Below are 17,966 nucleotides of genomic sequence, written 5' to 3'. Positions count from 1 at the left end.
GAGTTTAATCAAATCACTTCATCTTGCCAGACCCTCCATGTCCCATGGAGGGAGTATGAGATACATGGCAAACCAACGCAGTGTAGCATGGTCATTTTAGTAATTGTCAAAAAGTCTTCTGCAGGCCTCAGGGGGGACCATATCATGGCTCTGAAACCAAGAAGCTGAAAGCACTTGGAGCTAACATGGCCAATCTCAGACTCTCACTATTTAAGAGCTCCTTCGGGGACCACCGTAGTGGCCCAGAGGGTAAAATCTTGCCATGCAAGCCTGGAGGCCTGAATTCCATCCCTGGAATCTATAGAGAGGAGGAAAGAACCAATCTATGGACTATGGCATACGTCGATACACATACTCATAAGAGTGTATTAACTAACTAATTAATTAACTAAAGACACCAAGGCTTAAAGGTCAGACTGTGACAGAGGGAACCAAAGGCCACTCTCCTTGCATATATATCTGAGATACACATAGAGAACAAACATATATAGAGAACGAGCATATATAGAGAGAGGAATATGTAGAAGGCATATAGAGAGAGGGTATGCATATTAGATATATAAACTGTGAAGGGAAATCAAAGATATGGATTACTAATATGTCCTTAACAGTGTCAAATAAACCCAATCCATCCCTTGATTATGTTATCTCTTCCAGCCCAAAGTCTACTATAATCCTAGCACTTGGAGGCAGAGGCAGGAGAATCGGGAGTTGTAGGTGATTCTCGACTACACCTGTGTCTGAGACCGGGGGTTGAGCCATTCCAGAGTGTATCTGGTTAATTTACTACAATGAAATACAAAGCTAAATGTTTACTTACTGCAACCATTTTCGTCAGAAAGGTCACCACAGTCGTCGACGTTGTCACACACATAGTGCTGCAAAATGCAGTTTCCATTGCTGCACTTATATTCAGTTTGTGTGCAAGGTCTCTGGGTTGGTTTTCTACCTGCAATTAAAGAACAAAAAGCTTCAGTTCCTCCACTCACAAGTAAATGCATGCTTCCCTTCTTTCGCCAGGCTCCCTTGCAGCTAGACTGAGACCAAATGACTCGTTTTAGCCAATGGTCTATGAATTGGAAGTGGTATATGTCACCCTTGGACTGAAGCAGTTAAAAGCTCCATGAGCCTTCGTGCTGTCTCATATGCTGGGGCTATAACCTTGGCAGTCAGGTAGTCAGGTGATGAGCTCCAAGCTGGACGATGCTATGCAAGCTGTGCTGCCCTTTATACAAAGGAGATAGAAATCTTTGTTGTGTTAAGACTTGGAGATTTGCTGGTTGCAGCAGCACCAACTACTCTGAGTAATACAGACTGATGAGAGAAGTGGACTCTCCCAGAGCAGAAGCTGAAAGCACTTTGCATCAGTTTAACCATCAGGGAGTCCAGGTTAGACAATGGCAAAGCAACTGGGAAGAGGGAAGACAGACCACATGCTTATGGGGAAGAGGTTTGAAAAGAGTGTGCCCAGCCTGTCCTTACAAACAAGAAGGTCAGTGAGAAACTGGTTGGTGCCTTACTTACCATGGTCTTTTCAGCTGGGCATGGGAAGGAATATACACTCACATACCAGATTAGCAATTAGCAACTAACTATCAGGGGTAGAGTAACCAAGTCTCATCTTAGACGGCGACTCAACCAGTATTTAGTCTTCTCTCATTGGAAGTAGCTTGCTAAATGTTTAAACAAAGACTGACTTTTAAGGGGCATGTGAACATCTCACTCAGGTGAGATGGGAAGGGGGTGACAGGAGCCACATATGTGTTCGTATTCTCTGAGATACACTACCGCAGACACAAAGCAAGCCTCCTCGGCAGGGCAGAAGGAAACCCCAGAAGAACATCCTAAAACGTCTAAGGACCCTGGTTTCGGCCTTCCCCTTTTCCCGTTTTGCTTACAGTGTTCTTCTTTCTCATCGGTTCCGTCTCCGCAGTCATCCACACCGTTGCAAAGCTGGTGACCATAAATACAGCGACTGTTGTCACACCGGAAACGATGCGGTGACTCACATGGAACATTGACTGAAAAAAAAAAATAAATAAAAAAATAAAAGCAGAATAACAACCGACTCTACTTCCAGGCTATCCCAGCACCGGGCCCACTTCATTCATGCATCCATCCACTTGCCGATCTGATTGATCTCAGATGCACAACACTGTTGCAGGTGCTAGGTATGTCCTAGATATACAGAGGAGCAAGAAAGACTCAGCCTTTATTCCCATGGCACTTCATTCAAGCAGGAATAGACTTTACATGCAGGTGGAGCAATTACACAAGGAGCCCCCACCTAGGGAACATGTATATGAAATACAGCACAGGGAGGCGGGTCAGAAAAGAACCCAAAAGGGAAAAAGATGAATCGGGAAAGAACATGGTAGGCTTGAAACCTTTATAAAGCTCTCTATGGCCAGGGCACAAATGCGGGGGACGCGTGTGGGTCATGGAGCTGCTACTCTTAGTGGAATGACTACTTGTATTATTTGCTGTGGATGGCTGGTAGAACATTAGAAAAGTATGCTAACATTCGCTTGAGTCTCTGCCACTCTGTGTGTGTGTATGTGTGTGTCCGTCTGTTTGTGTGTATGAGTGTATGTAAGTGTGTGTGTGAGCATGTGTGTGTGTGTGTGAGCATGTGTGTGTGTGTGCACATAGATGCACACTCTCATGCACATATATCCTCACCTCTCCAAAATTTTCTTGACTATGGCTATTTTGCCTTACAAAGAGAAGTATCTCCCTAAGGGCTTCTCTAAAATGACAAGCCATGAAGTTAAAAACCAAATAAGACACAGAACTGATTAGTTAAGACAACATCAGGCAGTGCTGGACGGCCACTGTGAAAACACGGTCGTTGGATGTCCTCTAGCAAAGAAGGAAACATCAATCCTGGGAATCAAATCTCTGGACCTAGCCAAACCCATGAATTTGCATTTCTCATTTTCCTGAGCAATGCCACCGTTTCCAGTAGGGGAAGACACGGTGAGAATTGTTGTACTAGCTTTGCCTAGTGGCCCCAGACAACAGCAATTTCACTCCACCTGTAACTCCATTCCCAGGGGCTCTGACGCCCTCTTCTGGGCTCGGGTAATGTGTTGCACGGACATACATGTACCTATGCACATTTAATCTGAAAAAAAAAGGCCCATCCTTAGAGATTCTGCCTCAGTAAAATAAAAACAGAACATGTGGTTTGATTCTGGCCTGTCTACAAACATGAGTCCAATCATTAAAATACAAATATATACGTGATGGTCTTGAATTGTTATGTTGATAGAAGTGGTTTACAAGATCGGGTCATGGGATGGTCTATAAATGCTCCAGAGGATAAGGAGAAGGTGCGCGTCAAGGAGGGAGCAGAGGAGACCACAACCGGTGCTCCTGTGTACGTGTCCACTTCTGGCTTCCATGCTTGCCATGGTCTTAACGCTCAAAATCCTGAATTTTAGAATCTGCAGTTGGAGAACTAAAGCCAGAAGACTAAGCAAAATCACCAATACTGGCTGTGCATCGATCAGACCTCAAAATGATACAGCTGCCAGTTCACACACTGCCCTTGAGGAGCACCGAGAAGGTTGCCCAACAGGATGGTGCCCCTTCCACCCACCCCTCCCTCTTACAGCACAGGTGAAGTTCCTCATCAGAGCCATCGACACAGTCGTTTTCTCCATCGCAGACCCAAAATGACTGGATACACACGTGGTTTTTACACTCAAACATGGCAGCTGGGCAGTAGGTACCGTTGGGAAACCGAGTAGCTGTTGGGGAGGAAGGGAGGCACTCGTGAGACGAACATGCCCTACCTATTAGGTCTCCCTCCACTCTTGCCAACGTGGTTCCCTGTTATTACCCTGTGGCTCTGCTTTATTGAGATTGAAGACGGATGTGGTGGCTGAGCACGGTAGCGCACGCCTTCAATCCCAGCACTCGGGAGGCGGCGGTGGGTGGATCTGCTTGAGTTCAGGCCATCCTAAGGCAGCCCGTGTCTCTGAGCCCAGTTTTCAGTGACACAAATAATCCCATAGGCACTAGCCGCCTGCACTGGAACTGTCTTTTCCCCATCATTTTTTTAATGTCTCTTTGAGCATTAGAAGGTGGCAAATGCAGTTAAATATTTATTCAGTGATTCAAAATACTAAGATGTGAGATTTTGTTTTTAAAATGATCTTTAAACATCATCGTGCATACACCATAATACTATAATGCTGTAGATTCTCAACCCAAGTTCTTTATATATGCTCATTCATAGCTATTGCCTTCTTCATCTGAAATGCTTTTGTCCAGTTAGTGATTTGTACAATAGCCAATAATGCAAATTGTTAACACACTCTACTTAAAATATTGCTGATAATTTGCATTTGAATGGTCCCTACAAACATCTGGGATCCTAAAGGCTGACTAGAACACACTTATGCTTCTAAGCTAAGAGGTGAATTGTGTCTAAATTGCCATTCCCGTGTGCTCGGACACGCAGAAGCTCAAGCGAGCAGGCACTTACGACAACTGGATTCATCGGAAGCATCCAGACAATCTGCTCTCCCATCACAGGTCAATGCATTGGGCACACAGTGTCCACTCGCACACTGAAAATGTTCGGGGTGGCACGTCTTCATCTCTGAAGAGAAAAGATGGTCTCGTGGCAGGAGAGTGTGAGGAGGCCATCATTGCCTCCTGCCCACACCCTGTGGCTAACTCACAGCTCAGTCAATGACCAGTAAAACAGATCAACTTCTCAAGTCAGCATATGGAGATGGGCACACCTATCACCTGTTAGCAGATCTCACCGCAAAAAATAATAACAATCCCCAGAGCCAGCATTTACTCAGATTTTCTGTCCCAGTTCTTTGGCTGCTTATGCCATGGTCACATGACCTGTGTTTATTTAGAAGCACAATGGAAATGAAGGGTCTGCTTCTGGGTCACATCTAAATTAAAATGAGATACTCTTTCTGGACAGACAGGGATGGCACTTGAGAGGCAGAGGCAGGAGGGTATCTGTGAGTTTGAGGTCAGCCTGGTGTATAGAGTGAGGCTTCACAGAGAAAGCCTGTTTCAACAGGAAAAAACAAAAGATATCCCTTACTATTTTTCCCATCAATAAGATCAGAATACTGTAAGTTAAAGTACAGAAAATGCAGAGTCCCTACACTGTCGTGGTGTGAGACTCTGTAAGCCCCTGATAGTTACCACAATCCCGTTCATCCGAGTTGTCTCCACAGTCATTTTCTTGGTCACAGACCCATCGAGAAGGGATGCATTGCTGATCTGCACATCGAAACTCACTCTCTGTGCACTCCCGAGGAACTGGAAAGAAAAGCCACCTGGCCATGAGTGTGCACTGGGAATCTCACTGAGGAGAGAGGTTGGGGAGAGAGCCTAGGCCCACAGGTACCCAGTTCTGTTCTGTGTTCCATTCCCATTCTAAAACCTTTTCTTCTGACTTACTGGGAATGGTAACACAGCTTTTAATCCCAGCACTTGGTGGGAGACAGGGGCCAGCCTGGTCTACATACTGAGTCCCAGGACATCCAGAGCTGTATAGTGAGGCCCTGTCTTTAAAAACAAATCCTTTGCTCTAAGTGTGCTTTAATTGTAATTACAGTATTTAATGTGAACTTTCTTAATTACCTTTCTGTTCATAGAATAGTGGAAATAGAACCTAGGGTATCATCTTTGACTCATGTCCATATTTTCACAGTCTCCCTAGGTTTCCCCAGGTTGTCCTTGATCTTACACTTTGACCCAAACATCTCTTGCTTCAGACTCCCACATGACTGGGACTACCCTTTCATATTAACAAGTATCAGCAGATCAATACTTGCCGGTGTGATCAATACCCTAAATTCTCCCAATTGCCTCTGCTCATGAGTCAGTGATACATGCTCAGGTGGAGCTGATTTTCCAAACACAAACTGAACGCTTAGTGTAGTGCCATCTAGACATACGGCTTCCTTCCCCCAGGCTCATGTCCCATCCCTAGGAGTTATTAGACCTACTAAGAGTTAACTACTCCCGGAGTGATAACCATGCAAATAAGCAGAAACACTCCTTCCCCTGCTATTAGGACCACATAGGGGAAAAAGCTTTCGGTTCAGGTCCTAAGGGCCTTTTCCTTACTTTACTTCTTTTTTCTTTGTCATTTGTCAGAAATCATCTCATTTGTGTGAGAAAAAAAAAAACAATTTGAGAAAATAAATGCAAGAGATGAAAAGTAGACTTGATCAAATAACCCCCTTCACAAATACCTTCTCCCAAAGCTTAACGTATTAGCATTTCAGAAGCCAAAAGAACAGCCGTCCCACTGTCCGAGGATGAATTACACACAGGCATCGCAGCCCTGCTGACTCCTAGGATTGCGAAGTCCCCAGCACTCACCGCAGCTCTCCTCATCCGAGTTATCACCACAGTCATCATAGGCATCACACTGCCAGCGGAGAGGGATGCACTGGTGGTTTCTACATCGGAAATCCCCAGGACTGCATGGCACAGACTCTGCAGAGCACACGCAATTAAGACTGCATAAGCCAAGGTCCCAGCTTCTTTAGGATACAGTCTGAGAATTATGTTTCCATATGCTTGAAGCTCCCAGACATGGGGACACAGAGATGGCCACTGTCTACAATTCTACATTGGGGAAGAAACATGTTCCTAACATCTTAATGATATCGTCTTTATTACTGCATGCTTTTGGACCAGATGTCATTTAAGATGACATGAATGAAGTTCCTTTTCAGAGGTATAAAGACAGCCATAGGAGAGAGCAGCAATTGGCATTAGCATTCTCTTGCCCCTCCCCCACGCCTGGAGCCCCTCCTACCACAGCCTTGCTCATCACTGTTGTCCCTGCAGTCATCGGCGCCATTGCACACGGCCCACTTTGGGATGCAGCGGTAGTTGGTCTTGCAGCTGAATTCCGTGTGGTTGTCACAGTTATAGGCAGCTGTCACTAAAAAGGAAGAAAGCAAGAAATGAGAATGCTAGTGGGTGCCAGTCCTGCTGTCTCCTCACATGGTGCCAGCATTAGCAACTACCACGTAACCAAACAAACTCTGGGCATCTCTGATGGTGCTGTGTAATGACAGAGCCCTAATTTTTCTTACTATCTCAGTCCCGTTCACTAGTGTTGTGATGTGGTTTGGAGTGGAAGGGGGATGTGGTGGTTTGAATGAAATGGCCCCACAGGTCCATAATCAGAAGCACAATTAGTAGGTGTGTCCTTGTTGAAGTGGGTGTGGTCTTGTCAGAGGAAATATGTCATTGGGATGGGCTCTGAAGTTTCAAAAGTCAAGCCAGGCCCAGTATCTATCCCCTCTTCCTGCTGTCTGAGGATACAGATATAGAGCTCTAAGCTACTTCTCCAGCACCACGTCTGTCTGTCTGTGTGCTGCTGTGCTTTTATCTGTGATGAGAATAAACTATAAGCCAGCCCCAATTAAATGTCCTCCTTTATAAGAACTGCTGTGGTCATAGCATCTCTTCACAGCAATAAAACCGCAACTAATACAGAGCATGTACTTGGTTTGAGTAAAATCCCCTGAGCTGAAATGCTGGTTCTGTGGTCACGGCCATTCACTAAAGTGAGCCTCACTTTATTCACTTATAAAATGATTAAGCCTCAGGTTTCTGATCAGTGTTTCTCACATACCTTGCTACTACTGTGTTCCGCATGACACTTAGAGTCATGCTGGGGAGGTACGGCCAGGGTCTGGTTACAAATAAAAGCCGCTGTACTTCACTTTATCTCACAGTGATGGAGTTTGCAACGAAAGACAAAAAAGGGTACCCCTTCCCCTGGGCTGAAGTGGAGGGTGCGTCCCCACTTGCTGGCCTCCTTGCATGGCCCGCCCCGGGGAACTCACTGCATTCGTGGATAGGCTCATCGGAATAATCTCCACAGTCGTTGTCCACATCACACTTCCAGCTCTGAGGGATGCAGCGGCCGTTGTTACACCTGAACTGGCCAGGTTTGCAGGTCCTGCTGCCACAGTGCGAACTCTCTTCATCCGAGTTGTCCTGGCAATCGTTCACCGAGTCACACTGCCAGGCCTCTGGGATGCAGCGCTTGTTGGCACACTGCCATTCGTTGGCTTCACACCGGTGATGCTCTGCAAGCAAGTTACCAGGTGAGAAGCTGTCAATTCATACCGGTGGGGTCTAGAGAATTCTACCTTAACTTCCTTTCTCTGGGGTTTACATTCTAGGCTCTTATTAGACTCTGAAACTGGGATTATTGCTATTCTCTTCTTTCTTTGTTGTTGTTGTTTGAGACCGGGTTTCTCTGTGGAGCCCTGGCTGACCTGAAACACTCTTCTCTATAAACCAGGCTGGCCTCGAACTCACAAAAATCCTCCTGCCTCTGCCTCCCAGGTGCTGGGTGTGTACCTGGCATATTGCTACTCTTGATGTATTGAGGTACCTTCCCAATTAAAATACAGTCCTCTCTCATTTTAAATGGACAGGGATTTGTCTTTCTCAATGTCAGCTCAAGGAGGGTCCTATCCTAGCACCACCCCATCTATGACTATTGACCCTAGAAGTTCAAAACCTCTATTAAATACAGGATGGGCACTAACTTTTCTCCAAAATTTTTTTGAGCCAGATTTTGGGTTGATGCTACAGAATCAACTAAAGGATTGGGCAAAGAGGGCAAAAACGCACCACAGAGAGTACGGTCTTCGTCAGAGCCATCGGCACAATCCTGCTGAGCATTGCACAAGGCCTGGGGACTTGTACAGTTACCATCCTGGCATTGGAACTGTCCCAGACGGCAGAAGCGGTGTGGGCATGTGTCTGGTTCATCGGAACCATCCGCGCAGTCTTTCTGTCCATCACATTTCCACCATATGGGGATACACCTGCACAAAGGTAGAAAGCCTGTAGAAACTCACGGAGGACTGATGATGTAAGCAATGTCCACGGGGAGAAATGAATTGGGGGAGGGGAAGGGATGGAGTTTTGAGCGATGCTTTTAGAAGCTAGTGGTTAAAAATTGTCTACCTAAATGAAAGAAGGCATATGAGTATTTTTTTGGAAAGCTGGGGTACTCTAATTGATCACATCATGGATCACAAACCAAGCTTTATCTCTCTGTTTATCTCTCCAGATAGTCCAAGGAATTGCGGTGGGGTCTTTATCTGCTCTAAAACAGATTTGGGGCGAATACCCAGAATTTACAATGAACCCAAAAAGCAAAATGCCCATCAACAAATGGCCTAAAGAAATGAACAGACGGTTCTCTGAAGAAAATAACACAAACAGCTAATGAGTAACATCCCTAGGATTTGCATATGCAAACGCAAATTAAAACTACCATTAAACCCCAGTGGCTATCTTGGGTATTACCAAGAATACCTGACAATAAATAAGTATTGGGGAGAGAAGAGCCCTAATTTACTACTCATGGGACTGTAATCTAGTGTACTAAAAATGGTAGTTTCTGAAATTAAAATAGAATTCAGGTAGACCACTGCTCTTCTATACCCAAAGATCTCCATATCCTGTCAAACATGCATTTATTACTCTATTCATTTACAATGCCAAGGAAATGGAACCAGTTATGAAGAGGGGGCCAGCTATGTGCCGGGGGAACGGGCGCCTCACTTCTCATTGTTTCCGCAGAGGAACTGCGTGCTGGAGCACATGGGCATACAGAGCGTTCGGCCTCGCAGCTGAACAGTCTGGAAGTCGTCTGGACACTCGCAGGTGAAGCCTCTCCCTCCGGCTTTGATGAGGCACAGATGAGAACAGCCACCATTGTTGGTACCACAGGGGTTGCTCACTTGAAAGGGAAGAAAGCAAACGTACACGGTCATAGAAGTTGGTGGTTCTGCATTCATGTCTCGGCAGACATTATCAATTCCCTCCCTCGTCCTAACGATTTAGACAAAAGAAGCTTGGACACCAGAGGCATGCAGACAGCCTGTGCCGTGTCTTTCTCAATTATTGCTTCAAGACAAGGATTAACTTCCAGTAAGCCTGTATAAAAAATATTAACATTCAGAAAGAAATACTGAGTACCATTGATAATTCTCATTTTCCCTTCCAAGATGCCATGACACAGCAGGCCCAGAAAAGCCACTAAAATTATACTCCAGATCTAGAAGATATGTGATCTTGCACATTTAGAAGACAGGAATAATAACAGCTGTGTGACACAGAACATGCTGTCATGTTTCATAATGACTAAAATCTGATTTTATTATTAAGGGATAATTGATAGGTGTTACAATTGCATACTGGTGAGATAGAAAATGTCCTCATCTTTCAATGCATTTAGGGATGAAACCGGTTAATTGTTTAAATCACCTTCAAATACAATAGTCCTCCCACCAAAATACTAACTATGGGAATGCCTGTAATTAGGGGACATGATCCTGTGAACTGTCAGGTAAGTTCAAGGCCAGTCTGAGCTCCATACCTAGTCTAAAAGCCAAGAGCTTGAGCTTTAGCTCAACGGTAGAGGCATATCTAGGATGTACAAGGCCCGGGTTCTACTGCAACACTGTACAGAAATGAACTTCTCTTAATTCAAGATGTGTTTCAATGACGTATCAGTGAGCTTCCTGCAAACCATGTTCCATAAAGCAGCTACACCCAAGTCCATTATCAACGACTCACCGATCGGCTGCCTGTACGGATGGTACACGTGGATGTCGAAGGGTCTGTGCGTGGTGTTCGCCAGCACCACCCTATTTGACCCATCGTACTTGTTCCCCTTTTCAATTGTCCTTGTATTCCAATCCGTCCAGAAAATAGTATCTTCAAAAACGGTGAGAGCGAAGGGGTGGGGCAGAGTTCCATCATACACTGTTTGTCGGTGGTGGCCATCCAAATCGGAGAACCTGGCGGCAGGAAGAGCAAGGATGTAAGTAACACCTCTCGTCTAAATGTCATCCAGGACAAGTGAGAGAACTGGGTTTAATTAAGAAAATTCTACCACTCTGAATCTGAGGAAAGCATCAATTAAAAGTCAGAGTCAAAAATTGGAATAGCCACAGCTCCTAGCTGTGATGTGGGTATTATGGGTTAATAATCTTTTGTGCTAAGATGAGCATCATTCTCTTGTTACCTAGATCAGTGTGTGTGTGTGTGTGTGTGTGTGTGTGTGTGTGTGTGTGTGTGTGTCTTGAGTTCTGGGTATATGCAGATGCCTTCAGAGGCATCAGACCCCCTGGAGATGGAGTTACAGGGGGATTGTGAGCCATTCCACATGGGCCCTAGGAAGAAGTGAGCCCAATCCTCTGCTATGTGAATTACTGGGTCAACTCACTACCTCTTGTCACCCTGCCTTCTCCTGGATACGCCTGTAGGTAGTGTGAGCTCAGACTGTGAATACAGCTCAAACAGTAGAAGTTCAAAATCATCCTCACTGTATAGGAAACTTGAGGGCAACCTGGTATATATAAGATTATGTCTTACAAAAAAAGCCCCGAGTGGCTCTGAGGGTGGATACACAGTTGTTGAATCCCCGGAAAGCACAGCCCTGCTTAGTTACTTAGCTTTCCCTCAAGGTACATACTCGATATAGCCCAGGTGAGCATCTGCCCAGTACAAGAGATCGTTGGTGTAGTCAATGGTGATGGCATTGGGCCATGTTATCTTGGTAGAGATAATCACGGATTTATTGTTCCCATCCATGCCAGTTCTCGCGATGTAAGCTCGAGAACCCCAGTCGGCCCAGTAGACATGCCTGCGGGAGCAAACACAGAGGGAAAAGCTGAAGCCTAAAGCTGTTCTCCATTTGGAGAAATGAAGCTCCCCACCATCCCACAGAATCTCTCAGAGAGGAAAGAGATCTGACCAAAAGTATCCACAACGGTGAAGAGGTGGTCCTCAAAGATGGACAACTGTGGATTTCAATGGCTTTGCTATAGGGAGTCTACAATTTTCTATGCATGCAACTCAAAATATGAACAGTTACATCCTTGCAAAGACAAGAGTTCAGCTGACGAACATCATTTGAATGAGCCACACTACTCAATGCAATAACCCATTCAAGCTGGAAAAACAGAATACGATCAAGAGCAAGATATTGGCCCATAAGAAGCTACATGAACAGGTGGTTAAAGTAGAGTTGCAAGATGACAGAGAGGCGATACCCATTTTGAGGATGAAGGACAATTCCCCTGGGATTTTCAAAGCAGAAGGTATTGTTGGCATCCACACAGTGCTGGGCTAACATTCTGCGGTGTCGGCCTTCAAGGCTGGAGACAAACAGGCAGTCCAGGGCAGCATCCAACCAATAGAGTTTTCTGCAGTGGAAAGACAAACCTTACCGTGAGAGTCACTTTATTTATACACAATGGTTCTTATCCGAACTCCCTGAGGTTCACACATACAGTGGTTACAGGACACTTTTCACCAACAAAAAATGGGCACAGAGAAACAGGAAAGGTTATTAAATGTTTATACATACCCCAATTGAAAGGACCAATTAACAGTTTTACAAATTCCATGGTTGGAGAGATGGCTCGTTGGGTAAGGAGGACCTGAATCCTCAGAACCCACGGCAGTATTCTGTCCCTACCGTAGACAGGCAGCCGGGCATGTGCAGTGTTCTAGAGGGTCTTACCTGCTGACCCAATCTACAGCCAGACTTTCAGCACGTAGTAATCTGTAGCTTATGATCGTCTCCCGGTTTGTCTTATTCAAAAACATTCGCTCAATGATTTTCTTCTCGGCATCAATCCAGTACAGCCTCTTCTCTACTCTATCAAAATCCAGGGCCACCACGTTGCCCAGGCCTTGCAAAATCAGGGAGTAAAACGCACCATCTGTGGTTAAGTTTCTCAGATAGTAACGGTTGCTAAAGATGAGATAGGGCTCGATGTTACTATTCTGCCGACAGGTCCTCCCATCTGGCTCGCGGATGTAGCCCGGGGCGCACTTGCAAATGTAGGAACCAACTACATTCTCACACTTCTGGCTACAGAGTTGGGGCGACTCCTTGCATTCATCGATATCCACACAAGTGCGTTTGTCAGGCATGAGCTTGTACCCAGGGAGACAGGAACAGTAGAAACTGGTTATGGTGTCTGTACAGTTGTGGTCACAGCGACTGATTGACGAATCCTGGCACTCGTTAATGCCTGCAGGCAAAAGACAATTACTAGAGATCCATAGGCCCACAGCTTCACCCCTGCTAGACAGTACTCCTGCTAGATAGCACCAATCCTTAGCAAATCATAATGAAAGACAAGAGGCAGCCCAGTGTGCTCACTGTGATAGCCACACTCTGATGAATCACAAGTATCAAGTACAATGTGTACATTTGCCTTATAGGATAGGATAAGATAGATGGCTATCTATCACAGGTGGCCTAGCCCACCCTATAATCATCATACCCCTAAGAAGTTCATTTTTGTAGCCATATGCTAGTTTAATAGTTTGGAGAAAGAATAACGTATAGTATATGCAATTAGAAGAAATCCTGCTGGCTATGAATCTGGATGTTTAGTGGGTTTATAAGAGCTCATTTCCTTTTCAAGTCAAACATTTAAAATTGAGTTGTTTGGATCCTACCGAGCACCGTGTATGGCAGTGCAAGCCTGTAACCCCAGTACATTGAAGAAGATTTGCCTGAGCTCCATAATAGACAGGCATGCTGGTGCCTCTCTCAAATCCCACAGCACTAGCCCAGCCTGGTCTACACAGTGAGTTCCAGGCCAGCCAAAGCTGCAAAGGGAGGCCATGCCTCAAAATACATTTCATTTCTTAAGTTTTAACCAATAAAATAATAATGAGCCAATAACTGGTTCTGAAAATCCTAAGCGAACCACCATGTTCCCTTCATTCTGGATGTCTTATTGAACAAGCCTCTTAAAGAACACCTTGAATATTGTTCTATGCTGTATCCCAATTATGGAAGACACAGTAAGAAAACATACTGGAAAGTCCTAAGTGACTCCAAAAGAGTGGAGAATATACACAGTTCCATCCCACCCAGGACTCACCGCATCCTTTCTCATCACTGTTGTCCGAGCAGTCGTCCAAGTGGTTACAGACTTTCCCCATGTCGATGCAGTTCCCGTTGTCACAGCGGAACTGGTGAGGGGGGCACGTGGGTTCTGGGGTGTGGCATAGGTGCTCCTGTTCATCTGACCCGTCTCCACAATCATTATCCTCATCACAGACAAAGAACTTTGAGATGCATCGCCCGTTCTGACAGGTGAACTGATTGTCGCGGCAGGGTGGGTATGAGCAGCCCCGCTCGTCGCTGTAGTCGCCACAGTCATTACGCCGATCACACCTGTAATCACAGTACCTTAGCCTACAAAATATTCATCTACCCCACCAATCTCTGGTTCTAGAACAATCCATGATTTGGCATTCGACAAGCTCCCCTGGTGCCTTAAGAAATATGGTGACAGCTTTGTTCACTCGCTATTTCATAGGGCATATTAACACGATTCAGACATTTGTAGCTCATGGGATAGCTAAAGGACACTGGGGGCTTTCTCAGAGAGATACATTGTATAGAAGTACATAAAATCTGTGCCCTATAAAATTGTTCTTGGATGTGTCTTTTTAGAACACCTATCTTCCCACTGGAGTAACGCCTGCATTGGCAGATCCCTTCATATAGTTCTACTGGCACCTGATATGATGTGTGAGTTAGACATGATAATGGGAAGGAGACTAAAGCCAGTAGTTTAACAAGAAATATCAGTAAAGACAGAGTGTATGTAGTACTCCTGATTCTGATACCTAACATCCCCAGGTTGCTAAGGATGACACAGGCTCCTGAGATGCCATGAGCCACACTGGTCTATGTTCTCTAGATTCCACAAAAAAAGTCATTACCGAACAATGTCATGGTGGCAATGCTAATAGGATGATAATTCAAACAATAGAATGAGGGCAAAGGTTAGTGGCAGGGTGTCATGAGATATTAAGGCACCAGAACCGAACCTAGTCAATTTTACAAGAGTGCCATGGGCACTAGATCCTGTGACATTTGGGGTATAGAGGGAAATGCTTGAATCCCAGTTCACCTGAATGATTGCATGATACACCGCCCATTTGCACAGGTGAATTCTCCTGCAGAGCAGCTTCTCCTGGTGCAGTTCTGCAGCTCATCGAGGGCGTCGCCACAATCTGCGTCGCCATCACAGACCCAGGACTGCGGGATGCACCTCCTTCTCGGAGGCCTGTCATTTCTGCAGGCAAACTGGAAAGCGGAGCAGTTCCTGAGCGCTGAAACCAAAGCAGACAAGACTCTCTCAGCTTCTTGTCACCCTTCTTAACACTCTGAAGGATGAATAGAAATGAGAATAAAGGGGACAGATATCACAAGAGAGCTGCATTTTTCAGAAGCAAAACATCTACATAAAAAAAAAAACTTAGTTCTCCATGAGATCAGAAATCCACTCCTATTTTGAAAACTTGAACAAATAAAATATAATTAATATAATTCATTAAATGTTTCATATTCCATTAGTGGTTTGGTGCTAATCTGCTGGTTTATTGGACATCTCAAAATCAGACAAAAACCAGAAAGAGGGGTCAGACTTGTCAGTATGGCACAAGGAGCTGAGCAAGAAATAAGATCTCAGAACCACTCGTGCCTTATCCAATCCCATGACAGACAAGACATAAAAGCAAGAGAAAATGGTTCTAGTGAGGCAGTGACAGGGGGGTGTAAAGCTGTGGTCACAAGTTGGTTCTCAAATGCCAAGCCTCAGGAAACTGCCCATGCTCTTCTAAGATGTTAAATCCCCTCAGGCAGCGAATAAAAATCCGGCATCAATGTTCTGGGTATAACAACTTCTTTTTGCTGGGCGGTGGTGGCACACACTTATAATCTTAGCACATGGAAGACAGAGGCAGGAGTGTATTTTCATCCAGTATATTTAATCATATTTCCCCTCCCCCAACTGTTCTTAGATCCCTGCCCACATCCCTATTCACAATGTTCTCTTTCTCTCAAACAGAACAAAAGAGATGAAACAATTTTTAGAAAGCAAGAGTCAAAACACCAAAAAAGACAAAAAAAAAAACCCAACAAAGGAAAATGAAACAAAAAAAAGTTCATTTGTATTAGCCAACTACTGCTGCTGGGCATGGGGCCCATCTGGAGTGTTGATATACCTACTTACACTCCATTATCTATCGCGATAGTATCTCACTTAAGAGTAGTAGAAGCTGGGAAGAGCTGGAGGAACTGGAGGGGAAAGAATATGATCCAAATCTATTATTTGGAAGAAACAATGGTACTTAGTGGCTAAGAATTTCCCTAGCCCCGTGTGGGTGAAAGGGATCACCAAGTCATCTTGCACATGTGAGCGATGATATCAAACAACAGAAAATAGCGTGCAATTTCCTTGTCAGCTGAACACTCCAGCCATGAAAATCAAGCCTGACTTTGCTGAGCCTTCACTTACCACACTGATGCCGTTGGTCCTCATCGCTCATGTCCCCACAGTCGTTGTCGTCATCACAGATCCAACTACTCGAGATGCACCTGCCATTGTCACACTGGAACTGGTTAGCCGAGCAGGTGTTCACAGTTTGAACTGAAAGGAGAAACGCTCAATGAGAAGACTGGCCTGTCTGCTTGGCGTCTCTATGAAGGACATTCAAATCTGGTTTACGTCATGGAGGAGCTGACTCACACATACGTCAGGAATACACAAAGTGTCACAGCTGCATTATTATAATTATGATTATATTATATAATAATATATATCGTTTCTTTGTTATTATAATTATTATTATATTATAGTATAGTAATATATTATTTCTTCGTTGTTATAATTATTATATTATAATAATATATATTATTTCTTCTCCCTACAGATACTCAAAATTCTATATCTACATATTTTTCAGTGTTGAGGTAAGGATAACATACAACTGCCCTCAGATGAGGACCAGGGCACCTCACTCCACAAACTGGCATAGTGTGCCTGCTAAGTGCCCTCCCCAGTGTATGTGAAAAATCCCATAGTTTTACAAGGCTCAGACAAAAATTCAAACCATGTGTCAGCTGAAGTTGAACTCTGCAAGCCAGACAGACAATCAGCTTACTGGATGCCTCATCAGCGACATCTTCCGTGGTCTCATTGGCTCCCCGCAGACCCTGCACTGGCCGCTCTCTGATGAACACCCACAGAATGGTTTTGGCATCCCTTCTGGGAATAGGAGCCGGGAGGGTGCGAGTCCCGGCTGCTCTAACTGTACACTTGGCTTCGCGTGGTTGCGGAATCTTACCACAAGTGTCGGGTTCATCAGAGCTGTCAGGACAGTCGGCTTCGCCATCGCAGTGCCAAAAGTTAGGGATACAGCGATGACTGGACACACACCGGAACTCGCTGCTGCTGCATGTTTGCGCGGCTGGAGGACAGGCACAGATTAGAACACAAGTGGACGCCCATCTGTTGACCATCTAGATCTTTAAACTGCTTAATTGTGGCCAGAAAAGGTTGGGGTTTGGGAGATGGCCTTCTTGCTAAGCTTCTATGGGGATGAAGGAGTTTATTGTTTGTTTATTTATTTATTTATTTATTATTTAGGTTTTGGTTTCTTTGTGTAACCCTACCTGTCCTGGCCTCGAACTCAGAGATCCTCCTACCTCTATTTCTCATGTCCTGTGTTTAAGGGTTGTGTACCACCATGTACAGCTTGAATATATTATTATATTATATGATATTATTTAATAAAATAACATAATAGGTGAATTATATTAAAATGATAAAAGTAATAATGCCAAATCTGTCCCTCACCACAACCTTTTAATCATAATTAGTTAGCAGAATTCTCACCTATTCATTGGAGCCTTACACAGCCATGGTCACACTAGCTTCTAATGCGTGGGTACAATATTAGAATGAATATTTGTCACATATGAAGTTCGATTCTTCTGCCTGATCCATTATAACTGACAGATTTCCCATGAGCACTTACTGGGAAGGCGGTAACTGAATTCTGGTTATTCATGCGGCTACTACTGTCGTGCCTGATTGCTGCCC

The 17,966-nt window shown here is 44.7% G+C and overlaps 1 protein-coding gene across 1 annotated transcript in view; it reads right to left on the bottom strand.

Annotated features, from left to right (window-relative positions):
- Window positions 1-17,966, bottom strand: part of Lrp2 (LDL receptor related protein 2) — a 122,469-nt gene that overhangs the window by 17,277 nt on the left and 87,226 nt on the right. Inside the window, exons 46-63 of the mRNA XM_057755331.1 lie at window positions 17,209-17,331; window positions 16,380-16,511; window positions 14,991-15,192; window positions 13,950-14,245; window positions 12,569-13,085; window positions 12,096-12,248; window positions 11,516-11,686; window positions 10,615-10,838; window positions 9,598-9,775; window positions 8,656-8,852; window positions 7,857-8,102; window positions 6,815-6,943; window positions 6,373-6,489; window positions 5,185-5,301; window positions 4,496-4,612; window positions 3,618-3,755; window positions 1,899-2,021; window positions 821-949 (exon numbers count right to left, since the gene is read on the bottom strand). Of these exons, the coding sequence (XP_057611314.1) occupies window positions 821-949; window positions 1,899-2,021; window positions 3,618-3,755; window positions 4,496-4,612; window positions 5,185-5,301; window positions 6,373-6,489; window positions 6,815-6,943; window positions 7,857-8,102; window positions 8,656-8,852; window positions 9,598-9,775; window positions 10,615-10,838; window positions 11,516-11,686; window positions 12,096-12,248; window positions 12,569-13,085; window positions 13,950-14,245; window positions 14,991-15,192; window positions 16,380-16,511; window positions 17,209-17,331 (3,309 nt within the window). The remainder of the gene's footprint in view (window positions 1-820; window positions 950-1,898; window positions 2,022-3,617; window positions 3,756-4,495; window positions 4,613-5,184; window positions 5,302-6,372; window positions 6,490-6,814; window positions 6,944-7,856; window positions 8,103-8,655; window positions 8,853-9,597; window positions 9,776-10,614; window positions 10,839-11,515; window positions 11,687-12,095; window positions 12,249-12,568; window positions 13,086-13,949; window positions 14,246-14,990; window positions 15,193-16,379; window positions 16,512-17,208; window positions 17,332-17,966) is intronic.

The sequence above is a fragment of the Chionomys nivalis genome, chromosome 22 (genome assembly GCF_950005125.1).
Source record: "Chionomys nivalis chromosome 22, mChiNiv1.1, whole genome shotgun sequence".
Classification (NCBI taxonomy): Eukaryota; Metazoa; Chordata; class Mammalia; order Rodentia; family Cricetidae; genus Chionomys; species Chionomys nivalis.
Note: the sequence above shows the minus strand (reverse complement) of the source record. Positions and strands in the feature narration are given on the sequence as shown.